Below are 22433 nucleotides of genomic sequence, written 5' to 3'. Positions count from 1 at the left end.
TTGCGAGGACCACCGGGGTTATTGTCCGGCGCTCAGGGCGCGGCGGGGCCGGCGGCGGTCGCGTTGCCCACGCGGTGACGGGGCCTCGGGGCCGGCTCGGTGCGAAGAGCCGGGTCGGGCGGTGGGTCGGCGGCAGGCGGCGACGCCACCACAACAACCATGGAGGATGAAATGCCCAAGACCCTGTGAGTGTGGAGGGGGCGAGACCGCCTATTGTTCACGGCCCCGCGGGGAGGGGCGGCCCCGGGCTCTCCTCAGCGCGGCCGCGGCCTGGCGATCCGAGCTCCGCGGGACCCGGGGCCGCCTGAGAGAGAAGGGAGCGGCCTGGGCCTGCTGCAGGCTGCGGGGCCGGCCCTGAGGGGCCTTGTTTGCCCGCGCTGTTCCCCCCTCAGTATTCATCCCTCCCCACCCGCCCCCTGAGGCCTTTTTAGCCCACGTCTCCCAACCCCTTTCCCGCTGCAGATTTGTCTTTTCCCGTGCTTTGCTCCCCCGTACATCTCTGAGAGCATCCAACCCCCGTGCGCCCATGGGCCCTGTGTTGTTTTGCCGCTGTCAGCTCGCAGAGCTGTGGGACTTAAAGCTGCTCAGCTCCATAAGGATCACTTCAGCATAAGGGGTGACCAGCAGGGACAGGGATGTGATGGTCTCTCTCTACTCTGCTCTTGTGAGGCCCCATCTGCAGCACTGCATCCAGGTCTGGAGCCCCCAGTACAAAAAAGACAGGGAGCTGCTGGAGAGGGTGCAGAGGAGCCACAAAGATGAGCAGGGGCTGCAGCACCTCCCCTATGAAGATAGGCTGAGGGAGCTGGGCTCGTTCAGCATGGAGAAAAGAAGCTGCGGGGTGACCTCAGTGCAGCCTGCAGTGCCTGAAGGGAGCCTGCGGGCAGGAGGGGAGTCAGCTCTGTGCAAGGGGAGATGGCAGCAGGACGAGGGAAACGGTTTGAATGGAGGGAGGGCAGCTGGAGGTTGGATGTCAGGGGAAGTTGTGTGCTGTGAGAGCGGGGAGGGGCTGAACAGCTGCCAGAGAGGCTGTGATGCCCCGTCCATCCCTGGAGGTGTTCAAGGCCAGGTTGGATGGGGCCCTGGGCAGCCTGGGCTGGTATTAAATATGGAGTTTGGTGGCCCTGCGTGCAGCAGGGGGTTGGAGCTTCATGATCCTTGAGGTCCCTTCCAGCCCTGGTGATTTTGCGATTCTCACAGCCAAGGGAGCAGCTAACGGTGGCTGTAGGGCAGCTCCTTGCCTGGCTAAACTCGCAGAGCTCCTCTAATTACAGGGAACTTTCTGGCCCCACTCACGCGTCTGATGCCCATCACTGTCAGGAAGTGTTTGGGCTTTGGTGCAACACAGGGATGAGGTGCTGAGCTGAGCTGTGCAGCTCCCTCCTTAGCCTGGCAGGCACGTCCTGCATTGATTCCCGTGTCTGGATCTTGGTGAAGTCCTGGGATTCACTTCCACTTCTATATCCTGCTGTCATGATCTTTGTCAGCCCAAGAATGTACACTGTCAGGATACAGGGGGGAATTTCTTCACAGTGAGAGCAGTGAGGTGCTGGAACAGCTGCCCAGAGAGGCTGTGGATGCTCCATTCCTGGAGGTGTTCAAGGCCAGGTTGGATGGAGCTCTGGGCAGCCTGGTCTAGTAGCAGATCTGGAGGTTGGTGGCCTGGTGGCTGCAGGGGGTTGGATCTTGGTGATCCTCGAGATCCATTCCAACCCAAGCCATTCTATAATGATTGAGTGAGGGAAAAGGGATCTTGCCAAAGCAGGAGGAAAATTTGCCCCTGGGTGACTTGAGGAAAACAAGGTTCTTACGTGACTTGTGCCAGCTACTCTGTTTTGGGCACATGTATGATCCTGTTGTCCTTAAACTATTCTTAGCATCCACAAACATGGGTCAGACCTGTTGGCATGCCGGTGTGTTTATTTAGCAGAATGTTTTCCCCCTTCCCCTTAGTGAAATTGTTGTCTGCAGCCAAGTGGTCTCAGCAGAATGCAGCTCATGCTCTAGGGAATGAATTCTCCGTCCTGCAGCACGTGTTGCACAAGCACGGCAGCGTTTCTGCTGAGCTGGCTGTTGAGCAACATGCCAGGAGCTGCCTTTCTCCGAATCCTGACGTTCTGGAGTCACACAGAGGGACTGTCACGAGCTCAGTTACGCAGTGTGAGGTTCAGATGGGTTTCTTGGAAGGCTGAAATGCAGCTGCGTGCCAGCGTGGCTCTGAGATGTGTGTTAATGATGTGATGGACCAGCGTTTCTATAGGAGGTGCTGGTGGAAATGAGGTCCTGTCGGTGTGATGTCCACGTAACCCGTTTCTAGCAGGGCAGATGTCAGTGCTGGGGTATCCAGGAGGACGTTAGGAGCCATGTTAGCCACGGAAATGTTTTCCTGGATAAACACCACTGTGGCCGGTTACCATCTTGGAAAGCCCCCCTCCAGCAGTGATGAATGCGAAAGGTGGTTACAGCTCCGCGTTTTTGAACTTTACAAAGAGCTCTTGTTTGTAGTTTCCCCGTGTGCTTCTCGAATACGTGCGCTTTGGACTTGTTTTGTGTTTATAAAAAGATGAGGGAGTGCAAACAGCCGCTGGTTTGGGAGCACTTCACAAGAAGACGCAGATTGATCAACCTGCCCTGGGTGGATGGAGTTGTCTGCGTGATTTGCCTTGTGTGTGACCTGCAAAGAAGCACCTGAGAATCCAAATAGTAGAAAACAGAGAGGGGAAAGACGTGGGAAGACTTGTGCAGGAGAGATCCCTGCTGCTGGTGGGGCCGGCCCCAGTGCCATTGCCTGGCACTAATTTCTTAAGCAGCGGTGCAGTCCAAGGTCCAGGCTGGGAGAGCAGAGCTGCAAAGAAACTTGCAGATGCTTATCGAAGCTTGAGTGTGTTTAAACCGCTTAAGGACAGCACAGAGAGCGTGGCTTAAGCTTGCTGCTGAGTACATGGGGGAAAACAGCCTGCTGTGTTGCTCGGAGGGGGTGCAGCTCTGTGCTTTTCCCCTAAATCCGGGCCCACTCGGTGGTGTTGCTGTGCTTTTATGGTGGTTTGGCAGCTTGTGGGTTGCAGAAAGCTCTTCAGACGTGCTGCCACACAGACGGGCAGCAGAGGCGTGTGGGATCCCTGGCCTGTGGTCACACAGGTCCTAATTACACGTATGTGCACATATTCATCTCTGCTTACGTGCGTGTTCCTGCATTTTGAGAGGACTGCGGCCGTGCAGAAATTCGTGGTGCTCCCAAGAGATCTGTTGGCCAAATCCTTTGCTTTCCAGCTCGAGCCAACCTGCAGGCAGGGAATGCTTCGTGCAGCAGCTGCTTATCGAGGTGAAAATGCAGCCTTAGTGCAAAGGTCGTGGCACAGACCTGTGCTTACAAGGAAACTGCTGTAAGCTCAGCCCTAGAAAAATCACATGAGAGCGTGTTGCTGCCTGGTGCCTCGGCTTATTTATTATCCACACCATGCTAATGTTTAAAAAGGGAGAGAGCAAGAGCTCCTGCTAGTTGTGGCTCTTGCAATCCGTGCATGGAGAGGGTTGCTGGTTTATTGACATGCCCTTAAAATCACTTTTCTCTGCACCCCCCTCCTGTGGGAACATCTGCACTTCTAACCTTTCCTTTCGCCTTACAGATACGTGGGGAACCTGTCCAGAGATGTGACAGAAGCTCTGATCCTCCAGCTGTTCAGCCAGATTGGACCATGCAAAAACTGCAAAATGATCATGGATGTAAGAGACTTCAGTTAATTATTATTTCCCCTCTCTTGTAGCGAATGGCTTTGGGCCCTTGTGCTTTTTAGGATCCTTCTGGCAGTACGACGTGACCGAGTTCTGGGCATGTGCTGGGGTGGGAGTTCACCATCACAAACGTTGTGACATTTTCTGACTCATACCTGATATATTGAAGGATGAGTGGGCATTTTGAAAGGGATAGGACAGCTTAATAACATACAGACCTTGTATGGTAGATTCTTTTGGGCCAACTTTTACCTTTTTAAAGCGGGGCTGAACGCTCGTGGAGCGCTGTTAGCGTGCTGTGTGTGGTGTTGGCCTGCAGTGACAGAGCCTGTTCGTTTGGAGCTGCTCAGATTTCATGGCTAAGGCACTGAGAGTGATAACGAGGAGGCAGCCTGAAGGGCTGGTGGTCACAAATCTTTCTCTTTTCTATCAGACAGCTGGAAATGATCCCTATTGTTTTGTGGAGTTCTATGAGCATCGCCACGCGGCTTCGGCACTGGCTGCCATGAATGGCCGGAAGATAATGGGTAAGGTAAGCTGTCATGTCTACAGGGTGAGTTGGAGCTGGAGAGCACGGGCTGCCTCAGCTGGTGTGGGGTGATGGCACTTGAAGTGGATGCACTGCAGATGTTAGGCACCTCAGTGAACTCCCCACTCCCTGCAAGAAAAACCCCACCCAGCCAAGCAAAATGCCCAAGAAACGTGTCTTAAATAGAAGCTTTCACCCAGCCTGCATGCCTGGCTTCCCCGTAGCGTCAGAATGAAGTGCTGGTGGTGTCTGTGCTCAGCTGTGACGTGCTTGATCTAACTGGTGGCCAACTGGTGTTTGCAGGAGGTCAAAGTGAACTGGGCAACGACTCCCAGCAGCCAGAAGAAAGACACGAGCAGTAAGTGTCCCTCAGAACGCAGTGATCCCTTCGTTTGCACGGGTAGCTTTGAAACATGAACCCTATGCATCACACAGTGATGTTTTGTTCATAATCCTGAGATACCACTGGATAATTTGCGTTAATGAACTTCAGAACAGATGTGATCTTTGTCGTCAGGTAGTACCGCTGTCAGCACCACGAGGTAACTGTATCTTAAACATAGAATGAAATCTCAGGGGTGTCCACTGACCACCCGAAGGCCTTCGGTCTCAGTTCCACACGGATTCACACGCGCTGAATTCACGTGGTGTAACGGCTGAGCAACCAAAACTGTTGGCTTTTGAGAACTCAAATTCCTCAACAGCAAAGCGCTGCCATGCAAGGTGCTGTTTGGATTTGTTCTGCACATCCTGTGGTGTTCAGTCGGGCATCTTAGCGAGGTTCCACACAATGTCCTGCGTTAGAAAGCCTGATATCCTTTTTTCTTCTTCCCCTAAAGACCATTTCCATGTCTTTGTTGGAGACCTCAGTCCTGAAATTACAACTGAAGATATAAAAGCAGCTTTTGCTCCGTTTGGAAGAATATCGTAAGTAATTGGATAGGATAAATGAACTAAAAGTTCTCTCTCCTAAATGGAGGCAGCCTCTTATTTCAGTAAGTAAAAACCAAAAGTTGACCCAGTGCAGGAGAACAAATTCATCTGTTCATACAGCGCCCGGACTCTGAGTGGTTGAGCATTAAGCAGGGCTGTGAAAAGAGATTTCTTTCTAGAAGCTTCTTCTGCTTTCCTAGAAAGGTCGCATACGACATGCTTCGGTTTCATACTCCTCACATTGTTTAGCAAAGCAACACTGGAAAAAAATGATTCCTGAATGTGGGGTTACACGTTTCAGTTGCCCTCTCCGCAGTCACGTCAGCGTCACGCTGTATGGTTTGTGAGTGAGCCCGTTTGCATGCTCACACCTCACGAGGCCTTGGGTTTTCACCAGCAGCAGCCATTTGTGGCAGTTAAAATCCCACCCCCCCCCCCCCCCCCCAAAAAAAAATGAACCCTTTGCAGCCTCGTGGCACCCAGTGTTTGGCCTCCAGGTGTTTGGCCAAAAGCACGGGGCAGCTTTGGAGTCACACTCATGGGCTGTGCAGAGCAGTAGTGTGACAGGAGAACGTGGTACCAAGGGGTGGCTGCAGCTCTGCCTGCCAGTCTGTTGGACTCAGGGTGTAGCAGAGTAAGGAGCAGTTCGTTCTTTCCATCCTCCAAATGTAAACCATTAATTTTCCTTGTAGTGTTGTCTGTACTGGACATTGAAGTTTCTTGATGGTGATGTAAGAGAACGTAGAGTGCTTTGGAGTGTTGTGTAGTGCAGCCTTTAATTGAAGTAAGTTTGTTTTTTTGTTTTTCCCTCAGAGTCCAGTGTGTTACTCTTGTTAATGCCAGCTTGATTTCCTCTTTGATACAATTAAGAAAAACCATGTGATCTGAATGTCACTCGCTTCAGAGAACTCTAAATCTCGACTCGTATCCCCTAGGAAACTCAGAGGGTCAGGCTCCTAAGCAGAGTCAGTTTATCCTCATGGCCAAATGCGGTGTGGATGGAAGGGCCCAGGGACTCTAAAATGGGTTTGCACTGGCACTTTGCTGCTGGAAAGGGTAGGAAAGGCAGGGAGCAGCAGGCAGCTGCGTCGGTGTGAACGTGGTGGAGCTACGAAGGAATTTCCCCAAGCTGCTTCAGCTCTGGGTTCCTCAGGTGCCTTCCAGCAGGCTTCTCCAGCAAACACAGCCCCCAAAAGCGAAGCCCTGTAGGACACAGCATCAGGACCAGCTGGGGTGGGGAGAAGGCAACGAGCTGCTGCTTTTGTGGTGCTCAGCACGCAGCTGTAGAGCAGGCTGGAAGCTTGGTGACTCGCCCTGCCTTAAACGGACAGGCCAAATAGAAATCATCCCTGTTACGACTCCCTGAAAGTCCTGTTCCCAACATGGAGAGGTGAGGGAGAGCAGAAGGGGCCTTGGTTTTCTGTTGGTGGAACTGAACCCAAAAAAACCCACACTGCTGCCATCTCGTCGGCAGTCGATTGAAGCTGTTTGACCTAATCTGTTCCTCATCAGTGACTTCCTTTCTGGAAATGTGCTAATGGAATATTTCCCGATCTGTTACGATTTTTTTTTAACATTGGTGTTAAACTGAGCTCTTTTTTTTATGTGTATATATATATATGAAACCAAGGTTGAACTACTGCATGATTAGCCCATAAAGAAATGTTGGTAATTCTTTGCATCTGAACTTTTTAATCACTGTAAAAGCACACATTCATTGTGGTTTCCTTTTCTGCTTACTGTACGCATGTTTTCACTTGTTCTCAAGTCTTATTTTCAAAGTTTTCAGTTGAGGGTAAGTAGAGATGAGTTCTTCCCCCCCTCCCTCTTTAGGCTGTTGAGAGCAAACCAGCTAAGAGTACCAGCGTGGCTCTTCTCAGGCAATTTGTCCAACCCAAATTCAGACCAGGAAGGAGAAACGAAACAAAAGGGAGGGGGGAGGTGTTGCAAACAGAAAGGAAAGAACGCTGCTGGCGTTGGAAGAGGCATTTTCCTCGGGTCGGTGCTGTAGGCTTACGTGCACCACAGCTCGGGATGCAGCAGCTGCAGTTACTGTGAGGCTTAATGAAGTGGTGCAACAACCCCCTCTTCATTGCGACTCCTCCGGCCAGTCGGAATGCTACGTGTTGTGCCCATGTTACACTGGTTTCTCTGAACCCTCTCATGTTATGCAGACCTAAATTCCATTGCATGACTTGCTGACCGGTTTTCTGTTTTGCTTTCTGTTCTTTAATGCTTGTTCCGTGTTGGGGGGGGAGGAGGGGTGGCCTGGAGAGCATCGCAGCCCCTGGCTAAGCTGGACACAAATTGCCTGAGAAGTGCTGTCGAGTGGCTTTCCGTGAGTGGGGGTTTAGCTCTTGTAGCTGGGTTTCTTCTTAACTCAATCTCAAATAATAGGGCTCTGGTTATTTTGCAGAGTGTCTCTGAAGAATGGACAGAATTGCCATGGCTAACTACAAGCTACAGTTCACAGTGGACAAACGTTGTAGTTTTCTTATTTACTTTTATAAATATTTTCTTTTTTTTTCTCTTTCCTTCTTTTTTTTTGTTATTATTTTTTGCAATATCTTGTAGTTTCCAATCAGTCCTGTATGATTGCTGTTGTACAAACGCGCTTTGAATTGTTTGTAATGTCTAGTTTAAAACGTAAATGTTTCGGTGTTTTCTTCAATAATTTCTGAAAATGTCAATCTCTCAAAATTTACAGCTGCCCACAGTCCCAAAAGGGGGTCACGAATTGACCAGAGAAAATTAAAGAATTCAGTTAACAGGCGACGTATGCCTTTTAATTCCTCTCTTTTTTCATTTTTTCTATTTAATATTTTGAATGAGTAGGTAGAATGTGTTGGCAAAGGAGCTGAGTGTAACGATTGCATGGTTAAAGAGAGCCGTTCAGCTCATGTTAGTGGCTTAAGTGATCCTTTGGAATAGCTGCTTTGACCATGCTTTGTGCTTTAACAGTATGTAAAAGCCTTTTGAAGCGGAAACAACTGTCGTAAAGTACCTACCTTTGTTAGAGAAGCTATTGATTTGCATGTTTACGAAATTAAGTTTAATTTTGCTACCACCTGGCAAAGCAGTAGTAAAGTTCTGTATAGAAACCAAGCCGTTTGCTTTGACTGTGTTGCTGGTGCAAGAAACAGTTGACTTTAGTAAAGGTGGAAGGTGAAAATGAGCTGTAAGTGTGACTCGAGTTTAGTCGGGCCGGCTTTGTGAGGTGCTGAGCTGGCTCTTGTTTCTGCTTTCTAGAGATGCACGGGTGGTTAAGGACATGGCAACGGGCAAATCCAAAGGCTATGGCTTCGTCTCCTTCTTCAATAAATGGGTAAGCTGTGCCCGGTCTGGAAATGGGGAGGGGGGAATCTTCAGTACGAGCTGCAGAAAAGGAGTAATTTTGGTCCTCATCTGCTCCTGGCTTCCCCAGGAACGAAACGTCCTCAGTTTCCCCTCGTGCTGAGGGTGGGGATGGCTTTGTAACCCGCTGATTCTCGTGGGTGTGAGAGGTGGGGAAGAAAAGCAGCAGTGAGCCTGGATGGAGAGTTGTGCTACTCAGGCGTTCCTTCTTGGTTAGGGACATTGGTGATGCTCAGGCTTCCATGGTGAGCCAGCAGTGGAGTAAGTGAGTGTTTTTTCTCTCTTGTGGGCAGGATGCAGAGAATGCTATTCAGCAGATGGGCGGCCAGTGGCTCGGTGGAAGGCAAATCAGAACAAACTGGGCAACGAGAAAACCTCCAGCTCCAAAGAGTACATACGAATGTGAGTGTTTGCATATGCAAAAGCAAACCTTATACCACACACACAGAGAGGAGGGGAGAATTGTGAGCTCCAGGCAATTGGCAGCTGTGGGAGAGGGGAAAGTGGGTGCTCAAAAGCAAAGATTCTCGATTCAAAACGGTGAACAGATCAACTTCCTGAGCTAGAACAGCTGTATTTCCACTGCCACCCAGGGCTTCCTGCTGGCTCTGCATGCTCTGGAAAGCTGCTCCCTGTTAGGACAGCTGGGATGAATGTGGGGTTGTTTTAACTTTGCTCTCTTGGACTATGGCTTCCTTTTGTGATGCAAAGCCAGAGGGGCTGTATTAAAGCATTTCCATGAGAGAGATTGGAAATGAAGCGTGTCTTGATAAGCTTGACACGTGAACTTCATTCCACAGCAGTGTCCCTGTCATTAGCAGCCCATCCTAAACAGGAGCGGGTGGCTGTGGGCAGCCAGACAAACCCGAGTGAAAATGCTGACTGTGCTCGCAGCGTTTGTCACCAGCTCTGTCAGCACGGTTCCTCACTCTTAGGATGGGATCAGAGCTGCTTCATGATCAACTGAAAAAAAAAAAACCACTCTTGCAAATCTCTTTTAAGCAAACACCAAACAACTGTCTTACGATGACGTGGTCAATCAGTCCAGCCCCAGCAACTGCACCGTGTACTGTGGAGGCGTCACTTCAGGCCTGACAGGTATCGTGTCCCCAGAGCACGGTGTCACACGGAATGACTCCGGATAACCGTGTGACCTCATGCTGGCGTTGTGCTGCTTCTTGTTGCAGAGCAGTTAATGCGCCAGACCTTCTCTCCATTCGGGCAGATAATGGAAATCCGAGTCTTCCCAGATAAAGGCTACTCCTTTGTACGGTAGGCTGTCGTGCAATCGCACAGCAGGTGGAAGAATGTAATGAAAACGAGTGGCTGTGTGCCTAACCAGGGGGTTCTAACAGCAGGCTTCTCAGCCTGCTTGTAATGCTTCCAGTTTGGTTCCCATTGGCACCGTTTCCATCCCAACAGGTTTAATTCTCACGAGAGCGCCGCGCACGCCATCGTTTCTGTCAATGGGACGACTATCGAGGGCCACGTGGTGAAGTGCTACTGGGGGAAGGAGACGCCTGACATGGTCAGCCCAGTGCAGCAGGTCAGAAGTGCTCCTCCACTCTGTCCAAAATGGCTGTGTGACATCAGTCCTGCATTAGAAACCTGCTGAGTGGCTGTTGTGGCACGTGGTGGTTTGACGTGGGGCTGCTCTTTATTTCATTGCTGGGTGTTTCTCTAAAGCGATTGCAGATCCTTTGAGATCTTACTAAGGAAAAAATGAGGTAAAATTTTGAAGCAGATTTGCTGGAGGCTGTCCTGCACGTGGCATTTCTCTGCGCCACGGAAGGAAATGCTGCTGCTGTTCCTCTTTCCTGGGCCTCAGTGAGAAAGCTCTTGGCTCTGAGAAAGCAAAGACCCCACGCAAAACACTGGGGGTCTTCAGTAATGAAACACTTGTGCTCTCTGAAGAGCGTCCTGCTAGATATCTGTGTTTCCATTTCAGTGTCGTTTCACTTGCAAGCTTCCAATCCGAAGCACAATGCGCTGTGAGCAGCTGAGCCGTGTTCTCAGGCAGTGCCTAACACGTTTTGTCCTTGCAGAATCAAATTGGATACCCTCAGGCTTACGGGCAGTGGGGGCAGTGGTATGGCAACGCGCAGCTGGGGCAGTACGTGCCCAACGGGTGGCAGGTGCCCGCCTATGGGATGTACGGGCAGGCGTGGAACCAGCAGGGCTTCAAGTGAGTACATGCTCCGTGCTTTCCCAAGCTTGAAGTCACATCCCAGGGATTTTCCTTTAAGGGAGGTGATGTTCTGAGGCCGCAGCGTGTGAAGTTGTTAGGTGTAGCAGTGCCTGTGCTGTGCGAATGCTGAGGAGAGGATAGGAGAGCTCTCCTGGTGTGCCTTTGTTGGGGCAGCAGCGGATGAATTCTTATTTCTTATTCCAATTATTTTCCAAACGACGTTGAGCTTCAGCACATCGACTTCTAAATGTGGATTCTGCTCATTGTGCTGCCAGTGTGGAACTGTTCTGCTGTTGTCACTCAACGCTGGTAACAGCTGTCTCAGATCATAGAATCATCACAGCACGGTTTGGGTTGGAAGGGACCTCAGGGATCACGAAGCTCCCGTTTCCCTCCAGCAGGCAGGGCTGCCAAGCTCCACATTTAATACTAGAGCAGGCTGCCCATCCAGCCTGGCCTCGAACACCTCCAGGGATGGACGAGGCATCACAGGGCAGCTGTTCCAGCATCTCACCACTCTCAAAGTGTGCAAAGAACTTCCCCCCGACATCCAGCCTAAATCTCCCCTCCCTCATCTTCAAACCCCTTGTCCTGCTGTTATCCACCCTTTCAAAGGCTTGACTCAGAACTAAACGCAAAGGGAAGCAAGGGACACACAACACTTATTTATCAGCTTTTAAGCAATAGTAGCACAGGCCTTCTGGGGTCTGCCTGCCTTGATACACCACAACCAACACAGAGAAACTGCTTTGTGTGGGGAGGATCTCCACATGTCCCTTCCATCCCCTGCGGTGTCATCCCTTCGTTCCTTAACGCGCTGTTTCTCCCCCAACAGTCAGACACAGTCATCAGCAGCGTGGATGGGAGCAAACTACAGCGTTCAGCCCCCCCAGGGGCAGAATGGCAGCGTGCTGACAAACCAGGCCGGGTACCGAGTGGCAGGATTTGAGACACAGTGAGAACCCAACGCAGCAGCTGGGTGCTGGTGGGGCTCGAGCAGCGTCACAGAGATGTGTCAGATCAAGTCAGTGCAAGCATCAGATGCAATGTATTTATTTAAGAGAAAGAAAAAAAAAAAAAAAAAAAAAAAAAAAAAAACATTTTTAATCTTAATTTTGTATCCCCCTTTTTTAAAAAAAAAAAAAAAAAACACAAAAAACAAAAAAACAAAAAAACGAGATGCTGGATGTCTGCCAACCATTGCCTTCTTTTCCTCTTTTCTAGATGTGTTTCTTAACGGCCCACTGTTGAAACACAGCAAATTGCAGGGACTGCTGCCGCTTAAACTGGGGGGCAGCAAATTGCACAACGTCAGACTTGTTGTTTTGTTGTTTTTGGTTTTGTTTTTTTTGTTTTTTTTTTTTTTAATTATTATTCCCTCGGGAGCAGCGTGCGGTTGTGGTTTGCATTCCGAATGATTTACAATGTATTATAAAAGCTGTTGTATAAAACAAAAAAAAAAAAAACACAAAAAAAAAGCCAAAATGGTGTGGGGTCCTGGAGGCTCTCTGCCCTCAGCTTCTGCACAGCCCTTCTCAAAGAGCCTCTTGTACAGAGCGTCCATCCCTTCCCTCCCATCAGAGCGGCTCTTGCAGAGGCCGGCTTCTTAGTTTACATCGTTTTCTACCCGTTCATTTGCTCAGCCTTTGCCTTACGACCTCCATCCCCCCATCGGTGCCCACCGACCCGACGTTGCGGGGTGTGAAGGGGTGCCTCCACCACGCCGATGGCAGAGGATCCCCATCTCTGCTGCTGCAGGGAAACCCCGTTACAACTCGCTGAAAATGTGACGAATTCTACCAACCAGCTCCTCGCTTTGTTGGTTGTGGCTGGGTTTTTTTTGTTTCTTTTTTTTTTCCTTTTTAAATCGATTTCTACATTTACATGTACTGATTATGTAAAATATTTTAGCAAATTAATATTTTGCACAAACATAGCCGACTTTGTACGTTTCCTTTATTTAAAGGTAGGACGCCGAGTTCTTGATTTATGCATATATATATTATTTTTTTTTGCATGTGGATATCAAATATACACCTTGGTAGTCTTTGAATACAAAGTCATCCTCACTTTGTTTTTAAGAAACTGTTTAAAAACAACAAAACAAAACAAACAACAAAAAGAAAGCAAACAGAAAACCCCTCTGTGGAGCCGTGCGATGAACGTGGAGGTTCCAGGCTGGGGGAGCAGCTGGGAAAAGAATTTCTCGATGTTCAGAGGCCAAAAGCGATCTTTCCGTGCTACCTCTATGAGCAGCCTTCAAAAAAATGCAAAACAAAAAAAAAAAAAAGGAGAAAACAACAACAAAAAAAAGAAATCAAACCGAAGTTCTGTGTGCTCTCGTTTCTTTACCCGATGGTTCCGGGCTGAACTCAGGCGCGAGGGTGGGCGCTGGATTTTGGGGCGGAAAGGTCGGAAGTGGGTTTAATTAGAACGGGGTGCTCAAACGGGGTGGAACTGCGCGTGCGCGATGGCGCCGCCGTGGACTCCATCTCCCAGCGCCCCCTGCGGCGCACCCACGTGATCGCGGCGACCCAATGGGAGCGCGGCGGCGGGCGGGCGGGCGCCATGGCGGAGGTGGGGCGCTGAGAGGCCTCGCGGCCGGGCCCGGGCTGGAGCGGGGGGTGCGCGCCGCCGCCCAGGTAAAAAGGAAGGGAGGGGGAGGGGGAGGGGGAACGGAGCGGGACCCGCGCCCGCGGGACAGGAAGTGACGTCAGAGGGGCGGGGGGACGGAGGGAAAGGGCCGGCGGGGCGGCCCCTGGCGGCGGGGGGCGACGTCACGGCGACGCCGCTGCGGTGACGTCACGCGGCGATGGGCTGAGGGGAGCGGGCCGGGGCGCGAGGAGGGGAGCGGGAACGCTTTGCTTCTGGGCTGCTTCGCACGGCGGGGCGGCCGTCGGCAGCGCCTCCTCCCCTTGGTCACAGCGCACCAAAGCTGCGTGCGGCAGCCGAACCGTCCGGAGCTGCGTCAGGGAGGGGCGGGGGGGGCGCGGGGCTGTCAGACATCGGGGCCAATGGAACAGCGGAGCTCTGCGGTTCCGTGAGCACCGGCTCCTATGGCGCTGTTCTGTCAGGAGCCCCTCGGGACGAGGAGGAGTGGTTTTGAAGTGAGACAGGGCGGGTTTAGGTTGGATGTGAGGAGGTGTTTTTTCACACAGACGGTGGTGACGCATTGGAACATGTTACAAAATCACAGCATGACAGAACGGCCAGGGCTGGAAGGGACCTCGAGGATCGCGGAGCTCCAAACCCCCGCCGCACGCAGGGCCACCAACCTCCACATTCAACAGCAGCCCAGGCTGCCCAGGGCCCCATCCAACCTGGCCTCCAACCCCTCCAGGGATGGACGGGGCATCGCAGCCTCTCTGGCAGCTGTTCAGCCCCTCCCCGCTCTCACAGCACACAACTTCCCCTGACATCCAGCCTCCAGCTGCCCTCCCTCCATTCAAACCGTTTCCCCTCGTCCTGCTTCCATCTCCCCTTGCACAGAGCTGACTCCCCTCCTGCCCGCAGGCTCCCTTCAGGCACTGCAGGCTGCACTGAGGTCACCCCGCAGCTTTTTTTCTCCATGCTGAACGAGCCCAGCTCCCTCAGCCTGTCTTCGTGGTGGAGGTGCTGCAACCCCTGCTCATCTCTGCGGCTCCTCTGGACCCCCTCCAGCAGCTCCATGTCTTGTACTGTTGCCCAAGGAGGCTGTGGATGCCCCATCCCTGCAGACATTCAAGGCCAGGCTGGATGTGGCTTTGGGCAGCCTGGGCTGCTGGTTGGTGACCTGCACATAGCAGGGGGTTGGTACTGGATGATCATGGCGGTCCTTTTCAACCCATTCCATTCTATTGGCTCTGTGATCACCAAGAAGCTTGGCAGCAAGGCAGGCAGTGGGGATGTGGGGCGATGCATCCATCTCACACATTTGTGCAGGCACCCAAAAGCTTTGCGTCACTTTTAGCCCATGCATCCCATGCAGCCTGCATACGTGCAGGGCGGGGAAGTGCTGACTTGCTGCAGTTGTGGCAATCAGCCACCTTCCCCCTCCTGTTCCTCTCAGCTCAGGAGCTGCAAGGCCTCCATACCTGCTGCACGGGGGACCTGTAGGTGTCACCACAACCGAGCTGTGCTTCCCCCATCCTGATGCTTCTCCCCCATCTCTGCCTTTCCAGGAAGATGGAGCCCACATCGGTGAGAACCAAAGTGCCCTCCTTCCTTTCCGACCTGGGCAAGGCCACGCTGAGAGGCATCAGGAAATGTCCCCGCTGCGGCACTTATAATGGCACCCGTGGGCTGAGCTGCAAGAACAAGAACTGCGGCACCGTCTTCCGCTACGGCTCACGCAAGCAGCCCGGGGTCGATGCTGTTAAGATCATCACCGGCTCCGACCTGCAGCTCTACTCGGTGCGTCAGCGGGACCGGGGCCCGGATTATCGCTGCTTTGTAGAGCTGGGTGTTTCAGAAACGGCCATCCAGACGGTGGACGGGACCATCATCACGCAGCTCAGCTCCGGCCGCTGCTACGTCCCGGCTTGCCTGAAGGCGGCCACGCAGGGTGTGGTGGAGAATCAATGCCAGCACGTCAAACTGGCCTTGAACTGTCAGACCGAGGCCACCCCGCTGACCCTGAAAAGCTCGGTGCTCAACTCCATGCAGGCCTCTCCCGAAATGAAACAGACTATTTGGCAGCTGGCCACGGAGCCCACGGGGCCACTGGTGCAGAGGATCACCAAAAGCGTCCTGGTGGTGAAGTGTAAGGCCAGCCAAAAGCACAGCCTGGGCTACCTGCACGCCTCCTTCGCCCAGAAGATGAGCACGAAGACGCTGGCGGAGCACAGGTTCTTCTGCTCCTGCCAGACCCTGAAGCCTGGCAAGGCCGCCTCGGCCAAGGAGGAGGCAGCAGCACAGAGGTGCATTCACTTCTTCGCCTGCATCTGTGCCTTTGCCAGCGACGAGAGCCTGGCCCAGGAGTTTGCCGACTTCCTCACCCACGACTCAAGCGGTATCTGAGGCTGATTCGGGGATTTTGAGAGGGGAATAAATGGGGAGCCAAAGGGAGCAGGCCACCCTATTGCTCCTGCTCACGCCGCAGGCAGTGCTGGCCTGAGGGCAGCCCTCACACCAGCTCCCCATGCGCGCTTTGTCGGCTGGGGCTTCATTTCATTCCCCCTCCCACCAGGAAGCGCTCGCAGGCTGTGAGATGCAGGTGTGAGAGCAGAGCAGGGGGCTGCCCTGGGGGACGGGTCCCCTTTGCTTTGCTGCAATCGACGCTTGTAGCAAGTGGAGCTTCCTCTTGTGGGATGGGAACTGGGTGTCTTCTTCCTTTTGGGCAAGAGCAGCGAAGCTGAAGGTGTTGTGAAATCCACATGGGGCAGAAGTCACCGGGTTTGTGAGCTCTGCGGCCCGAAGGCTGCACCCAGCTGGTCCTATGAGGCACCTGAAAGCATTTGGAATGCTCCCTAACACAGACTGCTCTAGGTGAATTAACCCGAGCTAATTAAAACCTCTCCCCATCTCAGTTCTGCTAGGCTCAGTAGTGCTTAGGGTACAGCACTGTTCCCTTCAATCCCCCTGGGGACAACACACGGTGCCCAGCTGGACCTGAGCAGGGAGCAGAACACAGTGCCCAGGAGCCCCCAGCGACGATCCTTTCCACCCCCAGGAGAGCTGCCTGTCTCTGCAGCCTCGCCTTTCCACTCTGGGCTTTTCCCCTGGTTTTGGTTCTGGTTTTCTGTGCGGTTTTTGCAGGCAGCAGCTCAGGATGTGGGAACTCCACGTGCAGCACTCGGCACGTTTCCTGCTCACTGCTTTGAGGAGCGCTCCCTGCCTGTCAGGTGAAGCTGAAAACAAGCCAAACCCCAAATATTTGGCTCGAGGCTCCTGTTTTTCTTCCTCTGTCTGCGTGGATCAGTCCTGCCAGCCCCATTCAGGGTCGGTTGTGGAGCGTGGGCTGGATGCGAGTCCCCCCAGCAGGGCAGCGAGGTGAGGCAGAGGTGCTTTTCATGACCGCCTGCTGTCCCTCCTTAGGTGTGAAGGGGGTCGCCGTCCCTCCGCTGCTGTGCGGCCCCGAGTCCACCCTGCAGGCTGGCGAGGCTGCCAAGGCCAAGAAGAGGAAAAAGGAGTTGACGGGCGGTGAGTGCCGCGCTGGGCAGGGATGGGGCTGAGGCATCAGCACAGCGTGTGCCCCAACCTGCCCTCCTTTCCCCAGGGCCTCTCCTGGCTCAGGACACGGCCGGCCTAAGGAGAAGCAGCCTGAAGAAGCCCACGGTTGCTGCCTCGCTGAAAAGGCAAGGTAGGGCTCGGCTCCACGCTCTGTGTTTTTTGGTGCTGGTGGTGCTGATGTCCAGAGCTATCCATCCCAGATGGAAATGGGGCAAAGTTGGGGTTTTTAGGGATGAATACTTGTCCAGAAGGAACTTTGGGGCTCTGGCTGCCCACCTGGCTCTGTGCTGCAGGGAAAGGAGACGCAAACTGCCATGGCAGCGTCCTCCTCAAGCGATTCTCCTTGGCATGTGTGTCCTAACTGTTATCTCTGAGCATTCACAGGCGTGTGCTGGACAGAAGGGTCAGTATGGCACTGCAAAATCCTTTGGGTAAAAAACCCAAATCCAGACAGCTGGAGCTGACGTCTCTCTCCTTCGCCTCACAGGTTGTAACCAACTTCTGGACGAGTCACAAGTTACCCTGTCCTTCCAAGACTGGCTGGCCAGCGTCACTGAGCGCATCCATCAGACCATGCATTACCAGTTTGAGGGTAAGCTGGGCTTTGGGAGCGTGGTGGGAGCCTCCTTCCAGCTCCTGACCGTGAAATAACTTCGCCCAAAGGGAGGCACCTGCTTTGCTCAGCTCAGAGCGAATGTTGTTTTTACCCGTTGGCTTTGCTTTGTTCCCCAATCGAGGCGTTAGCTTCACAAAAGCCCGGTGTTTATTGCTGAGGGAAGGGAGAAACTCCCTTAGAGGTTATTTATTCTGAAGAACCCTCCCAGAGCCAGGCAGAAGAGGTGAGGTGAGGTGAGGTGAGGTGAGGTGCCTCAGGTGGCATCTGAGAAATGCTCCCTCACCAGTCTGGAGGTGCTGCTGTCCCCCACGTGCCCTCAGGGCAGAGCTCTGCACAGCTATGGCTGATGGCTGTTTCTGCATCCCCTGTGGCACGCAGCTCAGCCACGGAGCACAGCAGAGCTGTGAAAATCCTCACCGTGGGGCTGTGCTGCATAAGGCTCCCAGCTGCCGCAAGCTGTGCAGCCTGGCCTGCACACAGATCCAGCTGGGCCCTCCTGAAGAGGACAAACACATTTCGGGGGTCTCTTTCCAAACCCTGTCAGAGCAACGTCAGTTTGTCAGTAGGACACGCTCTGCTCTCTGGCAGATGTCTCTGAGGTGTCTGGCAAAGGAGTTCAGCGATGCCCTTGGCCTCCAGTGAGCTGCTCCCAAGCAGAAAGAAAGCCCTTTCTGCTGCCCTGCGGTGCTCCTGCAGACAAAACAGAGCCCCCCGAGGGGGGAGAAGGGATGGCAGCAGCTGGCAGAGAGAGCCAGGGCTGCTCAGCCTGGGGAGCTGATGCCTGGAGGTGGAAGGAATGAACCTGACGGCACCAGGCTGTGCCCAGCATTGCCCACAGCTGGGCCGAGCCCACAGCACGAGAAAGTAAATGTAAAACACATCACTGGCAGTGGAACACCAGCACTGCTGTTCCAGCCAGATGCTGGTCTCCACCTGAACACGCACTTCTTTCCAACCTTTTATTTGCCTGTAAGCAGCAGTGCCTCTCTTGCCCTGAGCCCTGCCCTCTCTGTGACCATGCAGGGAAGCCCGAGCCGCTGGTGTTCCACATCCCACAGGCTTTCTTTGATGCACTGCAGCAGAGGATATCCAGTGGGAGTACAAAGAAGAGGTTGCCCAACTCCACTACAGGTAGGAAACATTGCAAGCACTCTGCATCCCACCTGAGGCAAGGAAAAGCCAGCAGGAAGCTGACACCCCCCCTTGTTTCTAGCAGCCTTAGGGGCAGAAGGCTCCGTTAAGCAGGAGCCACAGCCTGTGCTCCCAGGGGGGCTGTAACAGCTGCAGCCTCAGTGCAGCCTGGCTGCAGGCTCAGCACTCGGCCACTGGCAGCAGCTGTGTAACAGTTTGACTGGCGTTAGAGCTGGAAGAATGAAGGCAGCGGAGACTCAGAGCAAACAGCGCCTTCCCTGCAGCTTCTGCTCAGTTCTGCTGCTGCTTTTGAGCCACACGGACTGCAGAGCACTTGATCTGAAATGTTTCTCTCTGCTGCTTTACACTTCACACTGATGTAAGACAATGCTTGAGCAGCCACGCAGAGCTCTCAGCACAGTTACCTGAAGTTCCGACTTCAGGAGCACCACTGGGCCCCCAGCTGAGCATAAAGAGCCCACGGACTCTGAGCAGCCCCCCGAGTGCCAAGCCAGCTTTACCTCCTCATTGTGCTCTTAACTGAGAGCAGGAGAGTCCAGAGCACAGCGCAAAGCAGCAGACTGAAGGCTCGCCTCCCAGCCAAGGCAAAGCGCCCTCCCTGCAGCCCGGAAGGAAAAAGAAGTGAGGAAGAGCAAGTTGCATCACCAGCCTCGCTCCTTCCCCCCACCTTTAACTGCGCTTTCCTTCCCCGCAGCGTTTGTCCGCAAAGACGCCCTTCCCCTGGGGACCTTCTCCAAATACACGTGGCACATCACCAACATCCTGCAGGTCAAGCAGATCTTCGATACGCCCGAGGTAAGGGGGAATCACACACCCCACCCTGCTCTGCCTACCGTTACCGAGCCCTTCACCCCGCTGCTTCCCAGCAGCTGCCTCTGGAAATCACACGAAGCTTCATCCAGAACCGGGACGGCACCTATGAGCTCTTCAGGTGCCCCAAGGTGGAGGTGGAGAGCATCGCTGAGACGTACGGGCGCCTGGAGAAGCAGCCGGCCATCCGCCCGCTGGAGCTCAAGACCTTCCTCAAAGTGGGTAAGCGAAGGAGGGAATTCTCCTCTCGGCCCATCTGGGGGTTGATTCCTCCCCCTGCGCTGCCAGGGCAGCCCTTGAGATGTCTGCACAAATGTTGGAGGAAGATACGGGCTGGATGGGCACCTCCCTGCCTGGGGAGTGGGGCTCCACCAAGCAGCACCACCACCACGGAGCCCCCCAAGCACTAAGGAATGCTTCCAGACCCCACCCAGGAGACAGACACCCTCTCCAGGAGGGGTTCTCCCCTTCACAGCCCCACACCAAGGGGTCCTGCCATAGCTGGGGGTCTCCCCCTCACACCCTCACGCAGGGGGAGCTGTTCCCATAAGGGGCTCTACCCCAGACCTGCACCCAGAGCGGTGCCCCCCAGTAGGTGGCCCTCCCCCTCCACCACTCAACTACACAGGCACGGATGGAACCCACCCCCCCACCATCTCTGAGATGATTTCTGTCACCATCTCCACCCCCCTCCCACAAAAAGCAGCCACAGAACGACGTTTTCCCAGTCCCCAGGTTCACCTCCACAACTCCAGATGCCCGTTACGCACACCTACATGCCCCAGAAACACAACCCCTGCACCAGCAGCCCCAAGAACACCCACCCCACCACCGAGGTGAAGCCCAGGGCCCCCCACTCACCCTCTTCTCCCCCCCTCCCCTTGTAGGAAACACCTCTCCCACCCAGAAGGAGCCCACGCCGTTCATCATTGAGTGGATCCCCAACATCCTACCTCACTCCCACATCGGAGAGCTGCGCATCAAGTTTGAGTACGGGCACCAGGGTGGCCGTCAGCCCCCCACCTCCTTCCCCACCCAACAGCCACCAGCACTGGAGCCCACCCTGGAACTCGCTCCACTCACCACCATCACCTTCCCCTGAGCTCCAGGGCTGCACTCCAGAACTGCCACCACGGCCACGTCAGCCAGAAAGAGAGAAAGAAACCAAGCACAAAGCTGCTGCCGCACCTGGAAAAAATAAAAAGTGCTGCTCACCAGGTGCACGCTGCTCCTCTCTGCACCCAGGAAAGCAAGCTGGGAAGGGCAAGGGGGCTGCACCCCTGCTGCAGTGCACACTCGCAGCCAGGGAAGCCCCAGCTTCAACCCAGAGCGAGGGGAGGGGGAAACCAGCAATGAGCAAGGACCTGGGGGGAGCAGAGAGCAGGGCTGGGGGTCTTGGCACCTCCGGGGGACAACTGCCAGCATTTACCTGAACTTCAGCCTCTCCTTGCTGGCATCCTGCAGCAGAACCCAGCTGCATCTTCCCCACGGATGGAGGAGGGCATTGCCGGCCTCGTTCCCTCCTCAGGTTGATGCACCTGGACTTGGGGGGGGAGAGAGCAGCCCAGGACCCCAATTCCTGCAGGCAGGGGCTGCAGGCACGGCACCCCCAGCAGCGGCGCCCCGCCGCATCCCAGCCCTCCTCCCACAGCAGCACACGGCCATTGGTACTGAAATAATTTATTTTCTAACAATCCAACAATACAGAAGTAGACACACACACGGCCAGCTCTGTCTAAAACACGTACTCTAAAAAAAAAAAAAACCAAACGCGTGTGCTAAAACTTGTAAGAAAAAAAAACCAAAACAAAAAGAAGCACCATTTTATGGTCTTGACACAGGATTCGCAGTGACGTGCTATGTACAACGGGAATTGAACGCCTGGAAAGGAAATCTTGCATCCTCCCATCTGCTGCTCCCCTTTCACTCCGTGTCTATCGCTCAGAAGATGCCAGAACTCAAAAGTGATGCTAAAAAGCCGAGGAGTCTTGGGGGAAAATGGGAAGGAAAAAAGGGGGAAAAGGAATAAAACAAACGGGAAGGGCAATGAAAATGCATCAAAAGCCACTGAGGTGGGAAAGGCTCCTGAGGTGGGGATGGAGAAGCCTCTGCTGCTGGCTTTGTTCTGCCCCAGATTGAGGCCTGGGGGTGGGATGGGGTCCGGCGCCCAGGGCTGGGGGCTTCTCCATCCCCAAGCAGCGCGGTTCGGATTCGCACGTCTGTGTAAACGCAGGGGGTGCTCCTCGCTTCCCCCCTTTTTTCCAACAATCTACCAAAAAAAATCTCATTGCTGCAGCTTATCTCTGCGTAATGCTGGTGGATCCGTGAATTCGAGGAAAGGCTGGCGGCTCCGGGACGCTGCCCCAAGCTCTCACCTGGAGTTCTGGGGGAAAAGCCCGTGGTTTTGGGTTCGACCTTCGTGTGCCCATCCGACAGCATCGTTTGCCGAAGGTTTGAGTTTGTTGGGTTTTGTGGTTTGGTTTTGTTTTTTTTTTCGATGCTGGTGCGTTGGAGAGGAGCACGTCCAAACAGTGCAAAGGTCAGAGGAGAACTGCTTCAAAGTGGGACGAAAAGGGGGAAAAAAACCAAAATGCCAACAAAAAAACCACAACCGAAACCAACGCGCGGCGTTTCACCAAAAGAACGCGGTCAACCCAAAAAGGCACGACACGAAAAAAACAACAGTGAGAGTCTAAACCTTAACACTGGGTAGAACGAAGTGGAGAACGAAGCGCACGTTTCCTCCTGTTTCCCCTTGGGGTGCAGTGGAGCGCCGGGGCTGGAATCGGGATTTTGGCAGTGCTGACAGGAAAGGGGCTGGAGAGGCTGGAGCCACCGCGGGTCGGAGCAGCGCAGCTCCACGTGCAGATACTCAGCTTTGCCCAGGGGTTTTGTCCTTCTTGGGGCTGTGGGTTTCCATGGGTTTTTGTCTTTGGGGGTGGTTTCCTTCACTTTCTGTCTCCTTGGGA

General features: G+C 53.7%; 2 protein-coding genes across 8 annotated transcripts; both read left to right on the top strand.

The window, feature by feature from the left end:
- Positions 1-84: 84 nt before the first annotated feature.
- Positions 85-11839, top strand: TIA1 (TIA1 cytotoxic granule associated RNA binding protein). 5 transcript variants are annotated; one of them, XM_042839548.1, is made up of 12 exons: positions 85-185; positions 3627-3723; positions 4166-4264; positions 4565-4619; positions 5101-5188; positions 8444-8519; positions 8842-8950; positions 9551-9646; positions 9736-9820; positions 9971-10094; positions 10594-10733; positions 11572-11839. In XM_042839548.1, the coding sequence occupies exons 1-12, from the start codon at positions 160-162 to the stop codon at positions 11693-11695; spliced, it is 1119 nt and encodes a 372-aa protein (XP_042695482.1). In that variant the 5' UTR covers positions 85-159; the 3' UTR covers positions 11696-11839. The 5 variants fall into 5 exon arrangements, with proteins under 5 accessions (XP_042695482.1, XP_042695486.1, XP_042695483.1 ...); XM_042839549.1 differs by having other exon boundaries at positions 98-185; positions 4170-4264; XM_042839550.1 differs by lacking the exons at positions 85-185; positions 3627-3723 and having other exon boundaries at positions 4170-4259.
- A 1478-nt stretch (positions 11840-13317) lies between these two features.
- CUNH2orf42 (chromosome unknown C2orf42 homolog) lies at positions 13318-20678 on the top strand. 3 transcript variants are annotated; one of them, XM_042839543.1, is made up of 9 exons: positions 13318-13378; positions 14897-15726; positions 16752-16856; positions 16933-17016; positions 17374-17478; positions 18526-18633; positions 19349-19449; positions 19557-19686; positions 20352-20678. In XM_042839543.1, exons 2-9 carry the CDS (start codon positions 14901-14903, stop codon positions 20564-20566), a joined length of 1674 nt encoding a protein of 557 aa, XP_042695477.1. In that variant the 5' UTR covers positions 13318-13378; positions 14897-14900; the 3' UTR covers positions 20567-20678. The 3 variants fall into 3 exon arrangements, with proteins under 3 accessions (XP_042695477.1, XP_042695476.1, XP_042695475.1); XM_042839542.1 differs by having other exon boundaries at positions 19524-19686; XM_042839541.1 differs by having other exon boundaries at positions 19521-19686.
- Positions 20679-22433: the final 1755 nt, after the last annotated feature.

Source organism: Centrocercus urophasianus, unplaced genomic scaffold, assembly GCF_019232065.1.
Source record: "Centrocercus urophasianus isolate 14NV4802_14NV808 unplaced genomic scaffold, USGS_Curo_1.0 seq_963, whole genome shotgun sequence".
NCBI classification, from domain to species: Eukaryota; Metazoa; Chordata; class Aves; order Galliformes; family Phasianidae; genus Centrocercus; species Centrocercus urophasianus.
This window is presented reverse-complemented; position numbering and strand designations above follow the sequence as displayed.

Bases quoted from the DNA above. Each gene is read 5' to 3' on its own strand.
- CUNH2orf42 (XM_042839541.1), top strand. From the start codon at position 14,901: ATGGAGCCCACATCGGTGAGAACCAAAGTGCCCTCCTTCCTTTCCGAC. The intron at 16,857-16,932 runs GTGAGTGCCGCG...TCCTTTCCCCAG, and splicing joins GAAAAAGGAGTTGACGGGCG to GGCCTCTCCTGGCTCAGGAC. The intron at 19,687-20,351 runs GTAAGCGAAGGA...CTCCCCTTGTAG, and splicing joins CAAGACCTTCCTCAAAGTGG to GAAACACCTCTCCCACCCAG.
- TIA1 (XM_042839548.1), top strand. From the start codon at position 160: ATGGAGGATGAAATGCCCAAGACCCT. The intron at 4,265-4,564 runs GTAAGCTGTCAT...TGGTGTTTGCAG, and splicing joins GCCGGAAGATAATGGGTAAG to GAGGTCAAAGTGAACTGGGC. The intron at 9,647-9,735 runs GTATCGTGTCCC...TTCTTGTTGCAG, and splicing joins CGTCACTTCAGGCCTGACAG to AGCAGTTAATGCGCCAGACC.